This window comes from Trichoderma asperellum, chromosome 2, assembly GCF_020647865.1.
Source record: "Trichoderma asperellum chromosome 2, complete sequence".
Classification (NCBI taxonomy): Eukaryota; Fungi; Ascomycota; class Sordariomycetes; order Hypocreales; family Hypocreaceae; genus Trichoderma; species Trichoderma asperellum.
In genome coordinates, this window is record NC_089416.1 from 464,754 (window position 1) to 480,867 (window position 16,114).

A 16,114-nucleotide genomic window follows, 5' to 3' on the forward strand; every position below is an offset into this window, starting at 1 on the left:
ATGATCAGAATGGTTTGAATGCAGCATTATATAAGATCTATGCTACATGTATCTCTTCTAGATCAAATCATGACAAGAGTATTATATAAATATCAGCCAACTCCAAGCTCTCAGTAATTCTGACACTTGGCATTCGTCAAAATTGGTCCGTGTTATTAGCAGTCCTCGAATCACACACTTCCTTAATCGCTAACAGTCGGCTGATATGAGTTGTTTGGCAGTCTAACCACAGACATAGCGCTTTACAACGTCGTGGGTAGATCCCTTGCAATTAATAGTCTTCTTTTTCACAGGTGCGCAATTGCCATATAAAGAATTGTCTTTAACACGTCGGAGTCGCTTTGGGTTTTGAGCATAAGGGGTACCGGGGTCGGTGCAGCCGACAAGATAATAGTCGGTACCGTCGAGTTTGAAGTTACGATTGCACTCTTTTCCGCTTTCCGGGGCAATTTCGACATCATCGACGCAAGGGCTCACCCCTTCAATCCAGGCGACATTGAAATGAGTGCCGCCTTCCCTGATCTGATTTCCGATGGCGATGGCGCCTTGTGCCACGGGAAGGACTGTGACTGAGAGGCAGAGGATGGCTTGCGCAATCGAGCTTGTCAAACGCATTTTGATAGAATAATCGTTTGTTCTGCGAAATTTTGCTTGTCAAGTCAAGAGTAGAAGGTTGTTATTCGTAATTTCCGAGTACTGCGAAGCGAAAACCCTGCCCTTTAAATACATGTGCCCAGCTCTCCTTTGCAACTGCCTGTGCACAGGCAAGTCTCAGGATCTGCCTCGGCTGTTGAAATATTTACAAAAGGCGGCGCTGATCAGCCTGCCGTCTCCTCATCTGAGGCTATATTGCAACAATCCTCGCCTCCAGTGGGACGATGCTGCTCTTTCTGATTCGTGTATGCATACAGTGTCTGAGCTCCACCGCGGGCCGGATTTCGTCTAAATAAAACCTCAGATCCTCTGGATCCTTCGGAAAACATTGAAATAGAGTTTTAAGGTTACATTTATTTTATTTCTATACCTAAACTTACTTCTTCTGATCTACGGCTCATCGGTGTAGCGCTCCATTAACCCAGAACGGGAGTGAGTGTCCGATATGCATATCTGACCTTGCAGACCAATCCTGGAGGATCTCTTCTATTTAAAAGATCGGCAAGAAACGGAACGGCTTCTCTCACAATTAACATTATTGAAGCTAATCGCCACTTAATCTCTGTCACTTGCAGCTGATCTTATTCCGATATGGAGAAAGTACAGAACTTTGGCTGCTCTTCCGTGCTACATTCAAGCTTGGCATCAGCAAGGTCTTGGGTTGCCAGTTTAGGTAGCACGCGGCGACGTGCCTAAAATGAAATCTGTATTATCTTTTCATTTCCTTCATTACATTATAATCGTGGAGCCTACATCACCGCGATTGTCTTTCTTGCACTGTCTTACTGTTTGCCACCAGCAACTGCTTGGCCACGGCTATGGAGCACTTGGCCTCCCCTTTGCCAATACATGAAGCTTCAGTCCATATCTCATGGAATGCCCTACTAAACGAATCATTCTTGCAGAAATAAATTTTTGAAAATGACCATAGATACCTTTCGGTAACATCCGAGTCCCTGTTATATAATGGCCCATGGATATATCTCATCGTAGACTGAGCCCTTGGAACTTGGGGAGATATTTCGTACTTGATCCTACACAAGACCAAAGCGGTCGAAACAGCCTTTTCTTCTTTTCTTTTTTTCTTTTCTATGTTTGGACTTTTTGGACTTTTGCCTGAACATATGTGTTTGTGCACTCAGTTATGCCCTCTGTCTGATGCCAGTTGAGACCCTGACAGCTGCAACAAGCCAGCCGCTGGAAGCCTCTGTGGTGGTGCAACTGCAGCGACATCAGGTCATTATAGCATAGACCCATATTGACTATGACCATGACTAATATGTACTAGCTATTTTCATCACAGCAGTGTCAGCATAATTCACGTGACCTTTCTCCATACCACTACCTATATTTAGCCTCCTCTTGCTTAGCGTCATCGTTAGGCTCTCCGCTTCAGCGGTCCGCGCCCATTCACGCCATGGCTGCCACCAATATCAATGTCAACACATCGCAGGCTCGACACATCGACCCAGAAGAAGACGGCAGTTCGACACAGCCTGTCACTTCGCGTTAGTTAGTGAAATAGTTCATTCGTTACTCCTCTAGGTTGCAGGCGCCTACGTGGATAGCAGTCCCGCTCGACTCGATGATGCTCCCCGAGACTGCCCTTGGGTGGCAAGATCTTCGGATCTTGAGGCCGCCGATAAGAGGAATAGCTTATTAAATTAGGCGTTGGGCGACGGAAAATGGCCTCGTGTCATTCTTGCGTGACCCCGTTCTCTTGTCGGTCCCCGTCTGCCTTTGCTCTTCTTGGGCGGCTGTCATCCTGTCCAGAGCGGATGGACTTTCTACTACACCTAACAGCATTGTCCTTCATTCCACATGATGGACCGATCAGGTTCCCGCCTCTCGATTAGACGTCCGGAATGCTAATGCTGCGTAGTTCCGAGCCCGAACAGAATAACCCTGAGCAGCTTGAAGAGCCCAAACAGATTCACGTCTCTTGTGACAAGACTGATATAACCTGGAAAGATGGCAGCGGTCGGGCACAGAGTATTGATAATATACCTTTCAAAGTCGACATAGACACCCTAATCTCCAAAACCATTTTTATCACGTCTCTTGTGACAAGACTGATATAACCTGGAAAGATGGCAGCGGTCGGGCACAGAGTATTGATAATATACCTTTCAAAGTCGACATAGACACCCTAATCTCCAAAACCATTTTTAGACTCTCTTGTCGGGTCTGGATCAAGGGCAAAGGCAAAAATAGGGCCCAGCTTAAGGGCCGTAAGAGTCAAGCAGGCGATAAGCAGTCCGTCTATTTGTTTATACACCCAGAGAATATTCAGAACATCAAACTAGGAGACGACGACGATGTACCATCACTGCATTTCTCCATGAATCAGGGTCATTCTCGCCTTGTTATCCCCAGCGATTGCATCTTAGGCTGCAAGAAATCGGTTCACGCTCGATTGCATTCAATGAGGGCGCTAGCCGAGACAGGCGATTTTACGATACATTTCAGGAATGATCAAATTAACGCGCCACCACTTACAGCAAATCGCATCAGTATTCTCGGCTACCAACATCAATCGTCCAGAAACAGATGACAGACGCACCGACCTCCGAACATTATATAATGGTATAAGAAGCCATGTTTTCGACGCAGGTGCGACCCTTGTAGATAAAGCATTGCTGGAGGACACATCAGCACCCCCTCCAATTGACTGTAAGCATTCTCTTGGATCGCTTATGGGGCTATCATCTGACTTAAACTAATTCAGTTCTAGATGAGCCTGGCCGCGAACACAAACCTCAATCGTAAGCGCAAACGCGAGCGTGAACGTGAACGCGAATGTTCCGACGCTGATTATGAACGCCCCCCTCCCCCTCCGCATCAAAGCCCTTTCATTAGAGAGTCTCGTGCTCGGTCTAGCGACTTGACAGGCCTCGTACAATACCTTCTTGATATGGAAAATTGTTTGAGAAATGACATGAAAGATATGGTTGAATCTACTGAGACCCGTCTAAAAAATGACCTGAAACAAGTGATCGAATCTACTCAAGACTGTTTAAGAGACGACGTGAAAAATATGATCGAATCTAGTGAAAATCGTTTAAAAAATCACGTGAAGATACGGTTGAATCTACGGAAAATCGCTTAAAAGATCAAATGGACGATATTCTCAATCATATGAAAGGGCTTGAGGATACTTTGGCCGCAGACTCCAGAGCAGACGATATAGAGCGCGGGGTCGATATGGCTGTGGATGATTTAAGAACGGAATGTATCGGGACCATTGAATCGGAATTCAGATACCTCAGATATGGCATTGAAGAGGTGACGAAAGGCATGGAAGAGGCTGAAGAAAAAGCAAACGAGGTGTTAAACTTGGTGGACGAAGCTGGCGATGGTATAGAGAGGCGAGTAGGGAGATATCTAAACAGCATTCGCTTGCAAGTCACCGTCGACGATGAATAAGAAGGCTAAATTTATAAGAGAATCCTTATAGTATACTAAAGGTATGCGCAATCGCAGAGTTGTGTGCTCATGGCTATACGAACTAGGACTCTGCATTTGTTTACTCCCCACTTGACAGTGATTTCCAGCATCCTTTCTTTTTCGCTGCTTACTCAGTGGCATCCTAATCCCCTGTAGTTACCGCTTCTGATTCATTCCCTCGCTTCACTCAATTAGCTCTGTGCCTCTATCGCTCATTCCCACAAAAAAAAACGACACAGTCTCGCGACCTTTCTCATCTCATGAGTTTTCGTCTCACACCGTTACAAGTTTCAAACTAGGTCAATCATTAGCAGACAGACTAACGACCAACGTCACCACAACTGCTGAACGAAAACTGCCATTTTAGCTGTCAAAGCTCAAAACTTTGGGGGGTTCTAGCTCCACTACAGATCGATCTACTGCTAGCGCTTATCAGTGCCGGAGTCTCAGGGAATGTGACGCAGTACCGGAAGCGCGGCTACTCACTAATACTTCTATAGCCTACTTCACGACGCATCAATTGATCTAGATGCCCGAATTGAGAATTGAAGCCCGCTCGCATTACTTATGATCGCTACAAATATATAGGCCTCAAGTATGAGACTCCATCACTGCGGAAATCTCGTGTACAAAATGCCACCGCCAAAGTCATCATGGTAGCGCGCTCTTATAACTGGGCCATGTGAGCTTACAAGTATCACTTGGTTCCATAATTGGCTCCGAGTTATTTGCTAGTGCGGGCAACCTTCCTAACAGGAGACTGTCCAACTGCCAGTCGGATCCTCCGTCTAATACATCGTCTTCTTACCATCAACATACCTCAGCCAAAGGCAACACAAACGCAAATCATGGCCTACAACGAGCTCTACCAATATTCTGTTGTCTCGGCTCTCATGCAAGGGCTCGGAGACTATGGGCTGCCATACAAAGAACTCGTCTCTCACGGCGATCACGGCCTCGGGACATTTCGTCGAATGGACGGCGAGATGATTGCCCTTGACGGCGACGTCTATCAAATGAAGGCCGATGGCTCAATCATCAAGATTGACACTTCTGGGGGCTCCGACATCGCTCCCTTTGCACAGCTCACTCGCTTTCAAGCCTCTGCCACCGCCGACGTCGAATTCAAGGACAAGCAGGGCTTCTCAGATGCCCTGTCCAAGCTTCTACCAAAAACCAAGAACCACTTCGTGGCGTTCCGCGTGGACGGCCTTTTCAAGTGTGTTGCAGTACGCACCGCGGGTGGTCAATTCTGCCGGCACGAAAGCATCAGGGTGCTGCACAAGCGCCAGACCACCTACGAGTTCACCAATGTCCGCGGAAGTGTTATTGGATTTAGATCGCCAGAGTTTCTACAGGGAGTCGGTGTAGCGGGCGATCATCTTCACTTTATTTCGGATGAGAGAGACCGTGGCGGACATGTGCTGGAGGTTGAATGTCACCCTGACGTTCCAGTTAAGTTGTCTGCATCAGTTCAAACCAAAGTCCATCTAGAGTTCCCAGACGACGATGACTATCAGGAGGTAGACCTAAATCCGGACTCCAGTCTGATCAAAGTTGTGGAGGGATGAGCAGCACTTTTACTGCTGGCTGAGTAAGGCTTGATCCCTGAACATCGGCGACAATGCCTATTTTGGCATATTTGTAGAATTCAGGGATGAGTTTCGAGGCGATTTAACAGCGGAATCATTGCCATCACCATTGATTTTTTTTGTATATAAAGCTATTTTAGACGGTAAAATGGATTGCAACGGTAAAGTTGTGGGTGCATCATCATCAATTGTCTGTCCAAAAAGCACTGAGAAGAAGAAAAGAAAGTGCACTGATCATAATTAACGCAATTCATTCAAACTTCACTTTGATCATTAATGATATAGTAGCAGCCAAGGGGCACATGAGCTGGGCTGCAAACTTGTACGAATCTTACTGTCATTTATCAATGCTATGTATGCGGCACATTACAAAACTATGCCGATACGTCGATGCTGAAGATATCTACACCACTCTTCAGCTGACTCTTGGTGGGTGCCCTTCCTAGCCTCAAAAGCTCAGACACTTGCATCACGCTAGGATCGCGGCCTTGGGAGGCAACTGCCACAACGGTTTCGCCCTTGGTATAGTATGCAAGAAACTTTCCTGCGGCCACGTCTCCATCCACGACCACGTCGTCCCATCCTGAGGCAATGGTATTTCCGCTGTACCGCAGTTGAGCCCCCAGAGCAGACCAGAAGACGGGGATAAAGTGCGTGGTGCTTGCAGATGGATTCACAATGTGCGTGGCGACGGCACGGCCGGCATTCTGAGCAACGTTCCAGTGCTCAATTCGGACCAAGCTTCCATTGCCTCCTGGGCCATGGTACGGATAAGTTGCAATGTCTCCAACAGCGTAAACGTCTGCAAGTCCCTTGACAGCAAAGTTGGCGTCAGTCTGGAGCGATCCATCCTTTTCCAGCTGAACAGCCGTGTTGCCCCTCAGATACGTTGTCTCAGGAGATACTCCTACTCCCAAGATGACAAGGTCTGCGTCGAGTTTGGTGCCATCTTTGAGGTAGACAGCACCGACCTTGGACGGATCCGAGGCTGATGGCTCAGCCCTGTCGACGCCAGCGCTCAGGTAGAACTTGATGCCTTTGCCTTCCAGAGCCTTCTGGATGCCAGCACCGACTTGCTCGCCAAGAACACGCTCAAGGGGAACTTTTTCCATGCCCACAACTGTCACTGAGTTGTCACCGCCGGTAGCGTTGGCAATTTCCATGCCAATAAACGATGAACCAATGATGACAATCTTCTTGCCCTTGTCTCCAATGGCATCCACAATCTTCTTGGCGTCATGAACGGTGCGGAGAGTGAAGATGTTGCCGAGAACCTTGAAGCCTTGCAAAGGAAGTTCCCTGGGGGTTCCTCCAGTTGCGAGAACCAGCTTAGTGTAGGGAAGCTTGCTGCCACTAGCAGTTATCACTTGTCGGCTAGAAAAGTCGATGCCGTTGACTTCACCGTCAACCCACTCCACTGAGCCACTGTCGAACCAGCTCTTGTCGCGCCATGCAATCTTGGATGAATCTGTGATTAGTGCTTTGCTCAGCTTGGGTCTATCAATGGGGAGGTAGCCCTCCTTGGAGATGACGGTGATATGGCCAGTGTATCCCTTCTCTCGCAGCCCTTCAACAACACCAAGCGCACCAGAGCCACCACCGACGACAACAACCCTCTCTTGGGAGTCACTTGAAACACTGCACTGGAAATTGGGCTTTCTTCGAGACCCTTTGATAGCAGCCTCCTCGCCGGTAATGTAAAACCCCCCATCACGCTCGGTGAGAGGAAACACCGGAAGCGCATCCAGAGCAGGGCCGTCTTCGACATCACCAGTCTTGGCACTGAAGCAAGCTAGCGAGACCAATGTCAGCAAGCTGTTGTGTGGATGAACGATATGGCGAGATTATGGGATTTACCTCCATGCCAGGGACATGTCAAACGGCCCCCAGTGGTCAAGATACCCTTAGCCAAGGGAGCGCCGTAATGGGTGCATTTGGCACCAATGGCTTGCACTTGTGCCTTTCCACCGGTTTGCAGGCCAACGAGAAGGACCTTGGCATCCTGGATGCCTTCAACCTCGGCCTCCTGCTTCTGGCCGGGCTTGAGTGACAGCGACGTCACGCCCTTGAGCTTGTATTCCTGAGCCATGGCGCGAACAGTAAATGAAAAGTGTCGAGATGGCAACAATGAGGCAGAAGACAAGAGACGGTGGCTTGGGTGAAGTAAACGACAGAGGTGGGGGTTGCGGGGTAAAATCGGCATGGCCTGGGAGATTATTATAGAAGCTGAGCTCTGCCGGAGAGATTGATGACGCGAGATGGTGTGAGACTCGGAGGGACTTGGACGGGCAGGCTTCGGTTTGAATGGGTGAGATCTAAGCAACGGAGCTCATGGCGGGCAGCTGGAGCTCTGGAGCCTGGAGCCTGGAGATTGGAAGGCCGGAGATTGGTTGATAAGCCCGGATTGGGGTCATGCACGTAATGAGGAAGCATTTGATGCTGCCGGTGCTAGCTACTGTAGACTGCCAGATGCTGCCCAGTAGAGAGAGGCAAGATGTCGAGCTTGTTTCGAAGCGACTGAAGCGACTTGCTTTGTAACATGGAGCGATGATTGGCTACCGCAGATAGATGACGCAATGGCTGCTACATGCGAGGTGCTTAGTACGGAGTTGAGAAGAAAAACAATCCTATGTTTTGCCGGCGAGTAAGCAAACAGAGTGCTACCCTAGAGACAAGAGGGGGGCCGTTGAATTATGACAGGTTATGAGAGTTGGTATTTACCTACTAGTATAGAGTAGGTACTACTATCTACCTAGGTGATGATTTGATGTTTGTATACGCATACAGGCACCTCTTTGACAAGCAGAAGCAACAGATCCTAGGTTGCGGAATCAGGGGTATCCAGTGTGTGCGAGTCAAGTTGCTCTACTGGGTACACTATCGCTAGCGCCCGGGGAGCTCCTTTGGCAGCAAAGACATCATACAAGCTGTGTACTCGTCGTATATAGACTTCGCTCTCTTGCTTCTGTTCATCGCCTAGCCCTCTGCCGTGAGAACTTTGATCAAAGTGCAGGTTACGACCAGCATGAATAATACTCTTACTAACGCGCCCGGCCACACCCGCCTGTTTCCGCCGCCACATTGCTACGCTTGGCTGTCAGAATCAATGTGTAGCTCCCGGTCCCCCCCCCTGGCTCGGCAAACAAACATGTGCTCCATCAGGCGGGTTCGATGTGCTGGCAGGCCCCATGTCTGGTGCTTGTTCTGTACACCGCTGCAAAGCGTCATCGGAATATGGATCGTGCTTGATGACTATGCCACGTGAGAAACAAGGCTTAGCGGTCCGTTGCATAATGTTGATGCCGGGCTTCATCCTGTAGCACAAAACATGAACATGTGCATGTGCATGTGCCTAGTTCATCGAGCAAAGCAAGAGGCAGGTGACGGTCCAGCCAACGGGTCTATTTCCACCTACCGCGCGGCTAATATCTGTGAGGCTGCCAATATGCAGCTGAGAGAAAAAAAAGAAAAAAAAAAGAAAAGGGCGGGATAAACATGCACGCAGATGCACACCAGCGGGCCCTGTTCGCGGTGCTGCTTCCGGGCGAGCGTCTCAAAAGGGCCTAAGACTCTGCTAATGCAGGAGGGTGCTCACTAGAGTCGCATCCAGGAACCGAGCCAAGCAGCCGTTCGTACTCGATACCAGCAGCGCCGAGCCTCGCCCTGGCCAGCGACGCGTACCAGCGACTCGAACGCAGCGCGGTGGCTGCGACCGGACGGCCTCAGTCAGCTGCGCAGGCACAATCCTTTCCATCCTTCAACGCTCCTCGACCTGTTAATCTCGCCAGGCGAACCGTCTTGCTTGGGGTCCGCCCTCCTCGACAAGTCGCCAATACCTCGCCGGCATCCATTCCATCACCGCCTCTGCGCCTGCTGTTCCCACTCCGGCCGAGTACTGCTACTTCTCCCAGCTTGAGTCAAACCTCCTTTCGAACAAGGCTGGCTGAACGTCATCTGTCTTTTCGCTTGTTCCTTTTTCTCTTATTTCATTTCTATTACCATTACCGTCACCTACTGCCATCTTTATTACTCCTAGCCACCTGTTCGATGTTGAGCGCACTTCTCCTCCGCTATCCTTATCCTTAATCTTCACCTACTAGCCTCTCTTTTTTTCCGGCCATCGGCTCTCCGCGTCAACCGCTAAGGATCATGTTTGTCGCTGCAGCATTGCTACCGTCTCCAAGTCTCGGCAAAGCGACGCGCGAGACACCGGCTGTCAATATCTAAAACCAATCCTCGATTCTCTCTCTGCTCACCGGTTTGAAGGCGCCATGGAGAGGCTCGATCTGCCCCAGCCCGAGTCGGCCTCATCGCCGCTGCAGTGCTGCTGCGGCAGTCCAGACTGCGTCCACCTCAAGAAGAACTGCTCCATTCTCGAAGCCGTTGAGAAGGATGTGCATACAGCTGCCCAGTTAGGCAAGGTATGTGTGTGTGTGTGGTGTGCGTGCCTGCAGGTGTCGCGCTGTGCTCTTTTTTCGCCCAGTCCTGTGCATTCCTTTCATCCCATCTCATTGTCCGCGCCCATCGTCGCAAGACACATCTCGGACCCTTTGTCGCTTTGCGCGCAAAGTGCATTCCGGCCCGTGTACACAGCGGGCAAGGCGCGAGAAACTCCCCCAGCCGTGTATGCAACATCCTGTGCCCTCTTCCAACATAATCTCCAGCACCAACAGCCATGCTATGCGACTCCAAGCAGACGGAATCTCCACTGACATTTGCCCTGCAGGCGCTACTCGCCAGGCACGAAGCCTACATGGCCGACGCAGAACGGGATAGACTACGGCTCAACTCTCGCATAGAACGCCTGCAGACCGACAAGCAGGAGCTGGAAGCTAACAATGCGGCCAAGAGCGAGGAGAACAACCAGCTCCTCGAGCAGCTCGAGATACTCAACAGCACCGTCCTCGACTCTGATGCCAAGATCAAAAGCTTAGAAGCAAGCCTCCTCTCATCACAGCAGGCCATTCGCCGCCTCGAGAATGCAGCAGCGCGAGCCGCCGAGGCAGACCAGCACCTCAAGATCCTCGAGGAGGAGCAGGACAAGCTCACTGGAGAGCTCCGAGCTTCTAAGGAAGAAGCTCGCTCTCACGCGCAGCGGTTTAAAGAGGCACAACGGGGCATCCTCGACATGCAAGATCAGCTCGAGCGCATGGAGAGGGAGGCCATCCTGGAGCGCCAGCGCCATGAAGAGATGATGGAAAAGGTTGACCGACAGCGTGAAGTGGAGAAGCATCTTGACGCCGCCGCCGTGCGACTCAAGGGCGCTGCGGTCTCCAAATCAATCACCGATCACCGACAGGGGAGCAAAATTGTCGGTCACTTTGTCCGGGACCTGCTGCAGGACAATGCGAACCTCCAGTTGGGTATTGCTGAGCTTAGGGAAATGCTCATTAGCTCCAATGATGAGATTCAGTCACTGAGAGAGCAGCTCGTGTTTCACCAGCCTCTTGCTGATGACTCCAGCCCAGCCTCGACGCTCAAGGCGGAATTGGAGCCTTCTCTGTTTGAAAACTCAAAGCCCCCGCAAGAATTTCATATTCACCACCACTATCACGTTGCCGCCAAGCAAGATGTCCGGAAGCCCAAGAAGAAGCGCCAGGGCCTGTTGCCTGGCATTTTCACGCCTCCGGCTACAATCTCAAGTCGATCTTCCTCGCCAGGCCCATGGGCCCAGCGCCGCTTGATCTCATCCCCCATAGCCCCTGTTCTCTCCAATGGAGGCGGCGACACAACACCCACCACTGCCCGATCCTCAGCTTGGCACGAATTCTCCACACCATCCGAAATGTCCTCCTCACTCCCGACTTCACCCGGGATTTTCGACCACAGCGGCGCTGAAACAGATTCTCTCATGTCGCCTACAACAAGCTATGACCCCATGTCTCCTACCTGGCGTGCGTCGCACAGAAAACGACCCTCAGCGGCCTCATCCTCTAGCTTCCAATCCCTTTCAATCATCGACATAGAGCCAGGCATGGCCGGGATCCAGGCGCAAAATCCTTACCGCTTTAGCAGTGGCGTCATTCATGAAGAGGACGAAGACTTACCCACCAATACTTCTGCTGATTTGACCAACTCTGATGCCTCTAAGGACATATCCGCGGCAGATGATGACACGAACCAGTCAACAGATACAACTATCGAACCAGCACCAGAACCTAGCTCAAGACTACGCCGCATTGCCTCTCACGAATCCATCATGTCGCTGTCGGGCGGCCTTGACATCCACACACTTCAGATACGGCCGAGTCAAATGAGCTTGCGTCCCCCGCTCCAAGGTGGCGCCGATGCTGTTGTTACTGGGGTCATCGCTCAGCCGACCATGTCAACTAGCTACTCGAAGCGCAGCGATGCCGCCCTGCGTGATCACTTTGCCGGCTTCCAACAACTGAAGCGAGGCTCGACTCCTACGTCAGATATATCAGTCTCGTTGTCCTACGCATCGCGGATCGGTACTGGTGGCCTTGGGAAATGGGTTGGATGGCGGCCGTGGGGAGGAGCAAACACAAGCGAAGGCCAACTCAAGCCAGAAAAAGAACCACCCAAAGTACCTAAGAGGGCACCGGGCATCAATCAACCTGGCGCAGTCCCAGGATTTGAGCATTGGATAGCGCAGCAGCGGAGAAGCGCTGCAGCCACGACGACGACCGGGACCCTTAACCGCAGTGCACTATCGGAGAGCTTACGAGACTCTGCATAATATTGTTTCGGGCAGACACGACTTACTATAATATTCCATATGTTTTGAGAATCGCTTGGATTATTCGGGGAATGGGATTGGAGCATTTGCATCATTTAGGCAGCAGGGGCTGGCTGGCTCAAATCCGCTTAATTTTTCCTTCTGTCTTTCTGCATATATGGATTTCTGTTTTCTTGTTGGCGTTTTCACTTATTTTCGAGCGACTCGGCAGAATGGAGACTAGGTACAAAACTGGGATCTGGACGATACCCTGGCCGTATGAGGCTACATATCACCCATGTTGATATAGATTGGAGGCCACGCACCACCTTGTTTGTTTTATTAGAAGTAGTATAATGACACCACATACGTAATCACAATAGATGTGTATTTATTATGACATTTGAAAGCTAAATGACTACCATCTTCAAAGAACGCTGAAACTTTGCTGATCTATTCTTATTTTACTAGCCTCAATCAGGTGATGAATCCTCTGCAAAATGAGTTGTGATTACTTACGGCGTCGATCTCATTGAGCCGTCTGTAAGAATGACGTTTAAAAATGAAGTCATAGACGACATGAAGCTTCCTGGTAAAGTGATTGATAATACCTGCTATCACGGCTGCTTTTGGTACCCTTTTTGAAGACCCTTAGGGTTCAATTTTCAGCCCTTGTGCCAAAGTCCATCATATGATGTCAAATATATGTGTGTGTATCTAGCCTCAAAACCGTTACTGTGATTCATCTTCAAACGTGGCTGTTTCCACCGCGCATTCCCGTCATGCCACATGCTCGTTGCGTTGCTCGGACCACGTTAGCACTAACGATGAAGGCGGTTACGCAGTTTTAATAAGAAACATATGTACGGAGTAGGATTATGCCACAATACGTGAGATGGTTGAGCTCCAACCTAGGTGTAATTCATGAGGTTGAGAGGATCGCATTCCAGAAGATGGCAGCCCTGCTGATTAGAGTTACCTGATTGACTTGATTCGACGCACCGCTGCCCCAATAGATAAGCTTCTTTACAACTTTAAAACAAGTCAATATATTTCATAAACCTGAATCGTCATCAATTTGGAATGGGGGTGTTGTCCCAAGAGGCAAGTCGTCGTAATCGAAGGGAGCGCTTTTGACGATCACAGCCAGAGCTAACAATATTGCGGACATGCATGGTATTTACGAATAGTGACAAATAGTGACAGCCGAATTCTTGAAAAAATACATAAGTTGAGAAGATGGTTGCTTTTTCTCAAAAGTCAAGCATCAATTAGCAGGACTGAATCCAACATTGAAGCATCTATCATCTTACACTTTTAAGTAAGCTCTGAGCAAGCTCTAAGCAATCAATCTAAAAGACCGCCATCATGCAGTTCAAGCCTCTCATCTTCTTGGCCTCTGTACTCCCTTTTACCCAGGCTCAGGCAGACCTGACGGCCAAAGATGTCGTCGACGCTGTCCATAATATCCTTGACGTCTCCACTAGTGCTTTGGATATTGTTAGAAACATTAGTTCTACAAATATCCTTTCGTCTGCTCAGGTTTGTTGAAACACAGCGACTTTATCAAACACATGCTCTGATTTACTAATTTCATTTATTTAGGACATAGCAGACGACCTCCGCCAGATTGTCACGACTGTTGACGACGATGTTAAAGTGCTCCAAGGCACTTCTACGCCTCCTCAATTCTCCGACGACGATCAATCAGATATTTGCGAAGCTCTTTGTGACGTAAGTCACACCTACTTATAAATTTCCCCTTACAGTAAATATTCAAACTCATATCTAACCTCGTGCGCAAGCTACAGTTCGCCACAATTCAAGAAGACTTCTTCAACACACTCGTCAGCAAGAAGAACTTTTTGGATGCCACGACCTTGATAGGGCCCATCGGTAGCCTCCTAGGCTTACTAGAGACTGGAATTAACACGCTCGCAGAGGGAGTCATCGCTCTGGTGCCGACCTGTGCGGCTAAAGCGAGGGATGAACTGAAAGACCTTGACAAAACTCTCAGTGAAGCAGTCAGTGCCTTTACGATCCCTCTGCCAAATACTCCTACCACCCCGGCGCTTAATGCTACCAACAAATCACATAAAAGTAACATCCAGCCGCGCCGTGCTCCGCTGCGTGGTGTCGTTGGCAGCCCGGTTGGAACTATAGTCGTAGCTCCCTCCAAGGGTAAATAACGCTTTGCAACGTAAGGGATGTATTATTATGAAGGAATTCAAACCTAGCCATTAGTCTATTAGTGCATCTCTTCCGTAGCTAAATTGAAAAAAAAAAAAAAAAAGGGTTCGACCTTAGAATATCTGAAATCATAGCCGCCGAGTGATGCAAGCGGGGAGAAGAGTCCAAGATTCATACCCCCTTGTGTATGACTTCTAACTGTATTTTGGACATATGCATGCTCTAAAAGTATGCTTGGGCTCAGCTTCAAACATGACTAGTTCCTCATATGGTGTCACATGCTCGGTGCATTCCTTGAACTGTAAGAATACAGGTTATCTGAGTAGATGAAGTTTAATGTGTGGCTCTAAAAAGCGATTCTTACTCTCCCCTTATCAGAAAAGGGAGCAGACTTATGTCAGATTATATTATGCTAGATGATCCAAGGCAGATACGGAACACAGGTCATGGGCTGATCCCATTCCAATATATAATAGCCTTGCAGATCGAATTGTTCGGTCAACATATTTTACAGCACTGCCGCACTAACAAAGATCGGCTTCTTTATAGCTTTTGGATGGCCTAATCTATTTCATAAAAGCTGGATGCTAATCAAGTTGGAATGGGATTCTACCAAAAACGATCATTCGCTGCAATTAAAGGGAGATTGATCGTCATAGCTAGGGCTGAGACAGCAGGAGAATATATGACATATGACAGTCACAAAGAGCACTAACTGATACGTGAAACCCGCTGCAGTTTGCCGGAGCTTACCAAACCCTCCCCGAGGCCCTCATCGGCAAGAAAGACGTTGTGCCAAACATGCATCCGTCCGTCGCCGTGATACTGGATTACGTAAAGACTGAAGCTGACGGGTGCACGGATTCAGTCACGAACCTTGCACCGACTTGCGAACAAAGCGGGAGACCACCTGAAGTAGGTTGACGGGGTTAATAAGAGAAACAGCCAAGGATTTGGTATGAGGGACCATGGCCCTGTGCCTCGCAGCTTGTCCTGGGTAAGGAGTCGAGCGCGGCGTATTAAGAGATGCGATATTATGTATACCAAGAAGTTGAAACGTGGTTAAGGGTACCTACATATAGGTATATCTCTTTGAAGCCATTCTAAATACATGGAAAGGACCCGTCAACGCGGGAATATCTCAATGTGTGTGACCGCCTGTCTGTTCCTATTCTAGCCCGGGATCCCCCTGTGTCGAGCGCCCCATAGTCGAACAATAAGCCAACAATAGGTACAAATCGGGAAGCGTTGGTAATTTATGCGCCGCCGCCTTATTCAGAGCTTCTAAATTTAGCCTCGCTGCCAGCGCTTTAAAAATATCGTTGCTGGTTCGGCTCCTGCTACAGCCGACGCCAAACAGAGCAAATCAAGGCCGTCGACTCTTTTCCAAAGCGAGCTAACATGGCAAAGGATGCATCGTGCGAGGTGCGCTAAAGAGTCTTCAAGCTCTGGACATTGAATCCTGCACAAGCAGCATCTATGCCCGATTTGGTGGCCAGACTTGTATCCACGGCATACGAAATTGTACAGAGGGCTACCGTATTCATATATC

General features: G+C 49.3%; 7 protein-coding genes across 7 annotated transcripts; 5 read left to right on the forward strand and 2 right to left on the reverse strand.

The window, feature by feature from the left end:
- Positions 1-222: 222 nt before the first annotated feature.
- On the reverse strand, positions 223-615 carry TrAFT101_002465 (uncharacterized protein; the record flags this gene model as incomplete). The annotated part of the gene is made up of 1 exon (XM_024907587.2): positions 223-615. The coding sequence occupies one exon, from the start codon at positions 613-615 to the stop codon at positions 223-225; it is 393 nt and encodes a 130-aa protein (XP_024763579.1).
- Positions 616-3,125: 2,510 nt separating this feature from the next.
- On the forward strand, positions 3,126-3,423 carry TrAFT101_002466 (uncharacterized protein; the record flags this gene model as incomplete). The annotated part of the gene is made up of 2 exons (XM_024910511.2): positions 3,126-3,327; positions 3,389-3,423. The coding sequence occupies 2 exons, from the start codon at positions 3,126-3,128 to the stop codon at positions 3,421-3,423; spliced, it is 237 nt and encodes a 78-aa protein (XP_024763580.2).
- Positions 3,424-3,771: 348 nt separating this feature from the next.
- On the forward strand, positions 3,772-4,080 carry TrAFT101_002467 (uncharacterized protein; the record flags this gene model as incomplete). The annotated part of the gene is made up of 1 exon (XM_066126614.1): positions 3,772-4,080. One exon carries the CDS (start codon positions 3,772-3,774, stop codon positions 4,078-4,080), a length of 309 nt encoding a protein of 102 aa, XP_065982718.1.
- Positions 4,081-4,905: 825 nt separating this feature from the next.
- On the forward strand, positions 4,906-5,939 carry TrAFT101_002468 (uncharacterized protein). The gene has a single exon (XM_024899322.2). The coding sequence runs from the start codon at positions 4,950-4,952 to the stop codon at positions 5,670-5,672; it is 723 nt and encodes a 240-aa protein (XP_024763581.1). The 5' UTR covers positions 4,906-4,949; the 3' UTR covers positions 5,673-5,939.
- On the reverse strand, positions 5,780-8,218 carry TrAFT101_002469 (uncharacterized protein). Its single transcript, XM_024899452.2, has 2 exons — positions 7,551-8,218; positions 5,780-7,485 (listed from the first exon to the last, which is right to left on the reverse strand). Exons 1-2 carry the CDS (start codon positions 7,894-7,896, stop codon positions 6,068-6,070), a joined length of 1,764 nt encoding a protein of 587 aa, XP_024763582.2. The 5' UTR covers positions 7,897-8,218; the 3' UTR covers positions 5,780-6,067.
- A 1,261-nt stretch (positions 8,219-9,479) lies between these two features.
- Positions 9,480-12,791, forward strand: TrAFT101_002470 (uncharacterized protein). Its single transcript, XM_024899380.2, has 2 exons — positions 9,480-10,114; positions 10,420-12,791. Exons 1-2 carry the CDS (start codon positions 9,965-9,967, stop codon positions 12,391-12,393), a joined length of 2,124 nt encoding a protein of 707 aa, XP_024763583.1. The 5' UTR covers positions 9,480-9,964; the 3' UTR covers positions 12,394-12,791.
- An 893-nt stretch (positions 12,792-13,684) lies between these two features.
- On the forward strand, positions 13,685-14,561 carry TrAFT101_002471 (uncharacterized protein; the record flags this gene model as incomplete). Its single annotated transcript, XM_024899525.2, has 3 exons — positions 13,685-13,914; positions 13,978-14,106; positions 14,184-14,561. The coding sequence occupies exons 1-3, from the start codon at positions 13,741-13,743 to the stop codon at positions 14,559-14,561; spliced, it is 681 nt and encodes a 226-aa protein (XP_024763584.2). The 5' UTR covers positions 13,685-13,740.
- Between the last annotated feature and the right edge of the window lie 1,553 nt (positions 14,562-16,114).

What these genes read in the sequence shown, in the direction of transcription:
- TrAFT101_002468 (XM_024899322.2), top strand. Translation starts at nt 4,950, where the DNA reads ATGGCCTACAACGAGCTCTACCAATATTCTGTTGTCTCGGCTCTCATG.
- TrAFT101_002469 (XM_024899452.2), bottom strand. Translation starts at nt 7,896, where the DNA reads ATGCCGATTTTACCCCGCAACCCCCACCTCTGTCGTTTACTTCACCCA. An exon ending in GACATGTCCCTGGCATGGAG is followed by an intron (nt 7,486 to 7,550) that starts GTAAATCCCATA and finishes TGGTCTCGCTAG; the next exon opens with CTTGCTTCAGTGCCAAGACT.
- TrAFT101_002470 (XM_024899380.2), top strand. Translation starts at nt 9,965, where the DNA reads ATGGAGAGGCTCGATCTGCCCCAGCCCGAGTCGGCCTCATCGCCGCTG. An exon ending in CAGCTGCCCAGTTAGGCAAG is followed by an intron (nt 10,115 to 10,419) that starts GTATGTGTGTGT and finishes TTTGCCCTGCAG; the next exon opens with GCGCTACTCGCCAGGCACGA.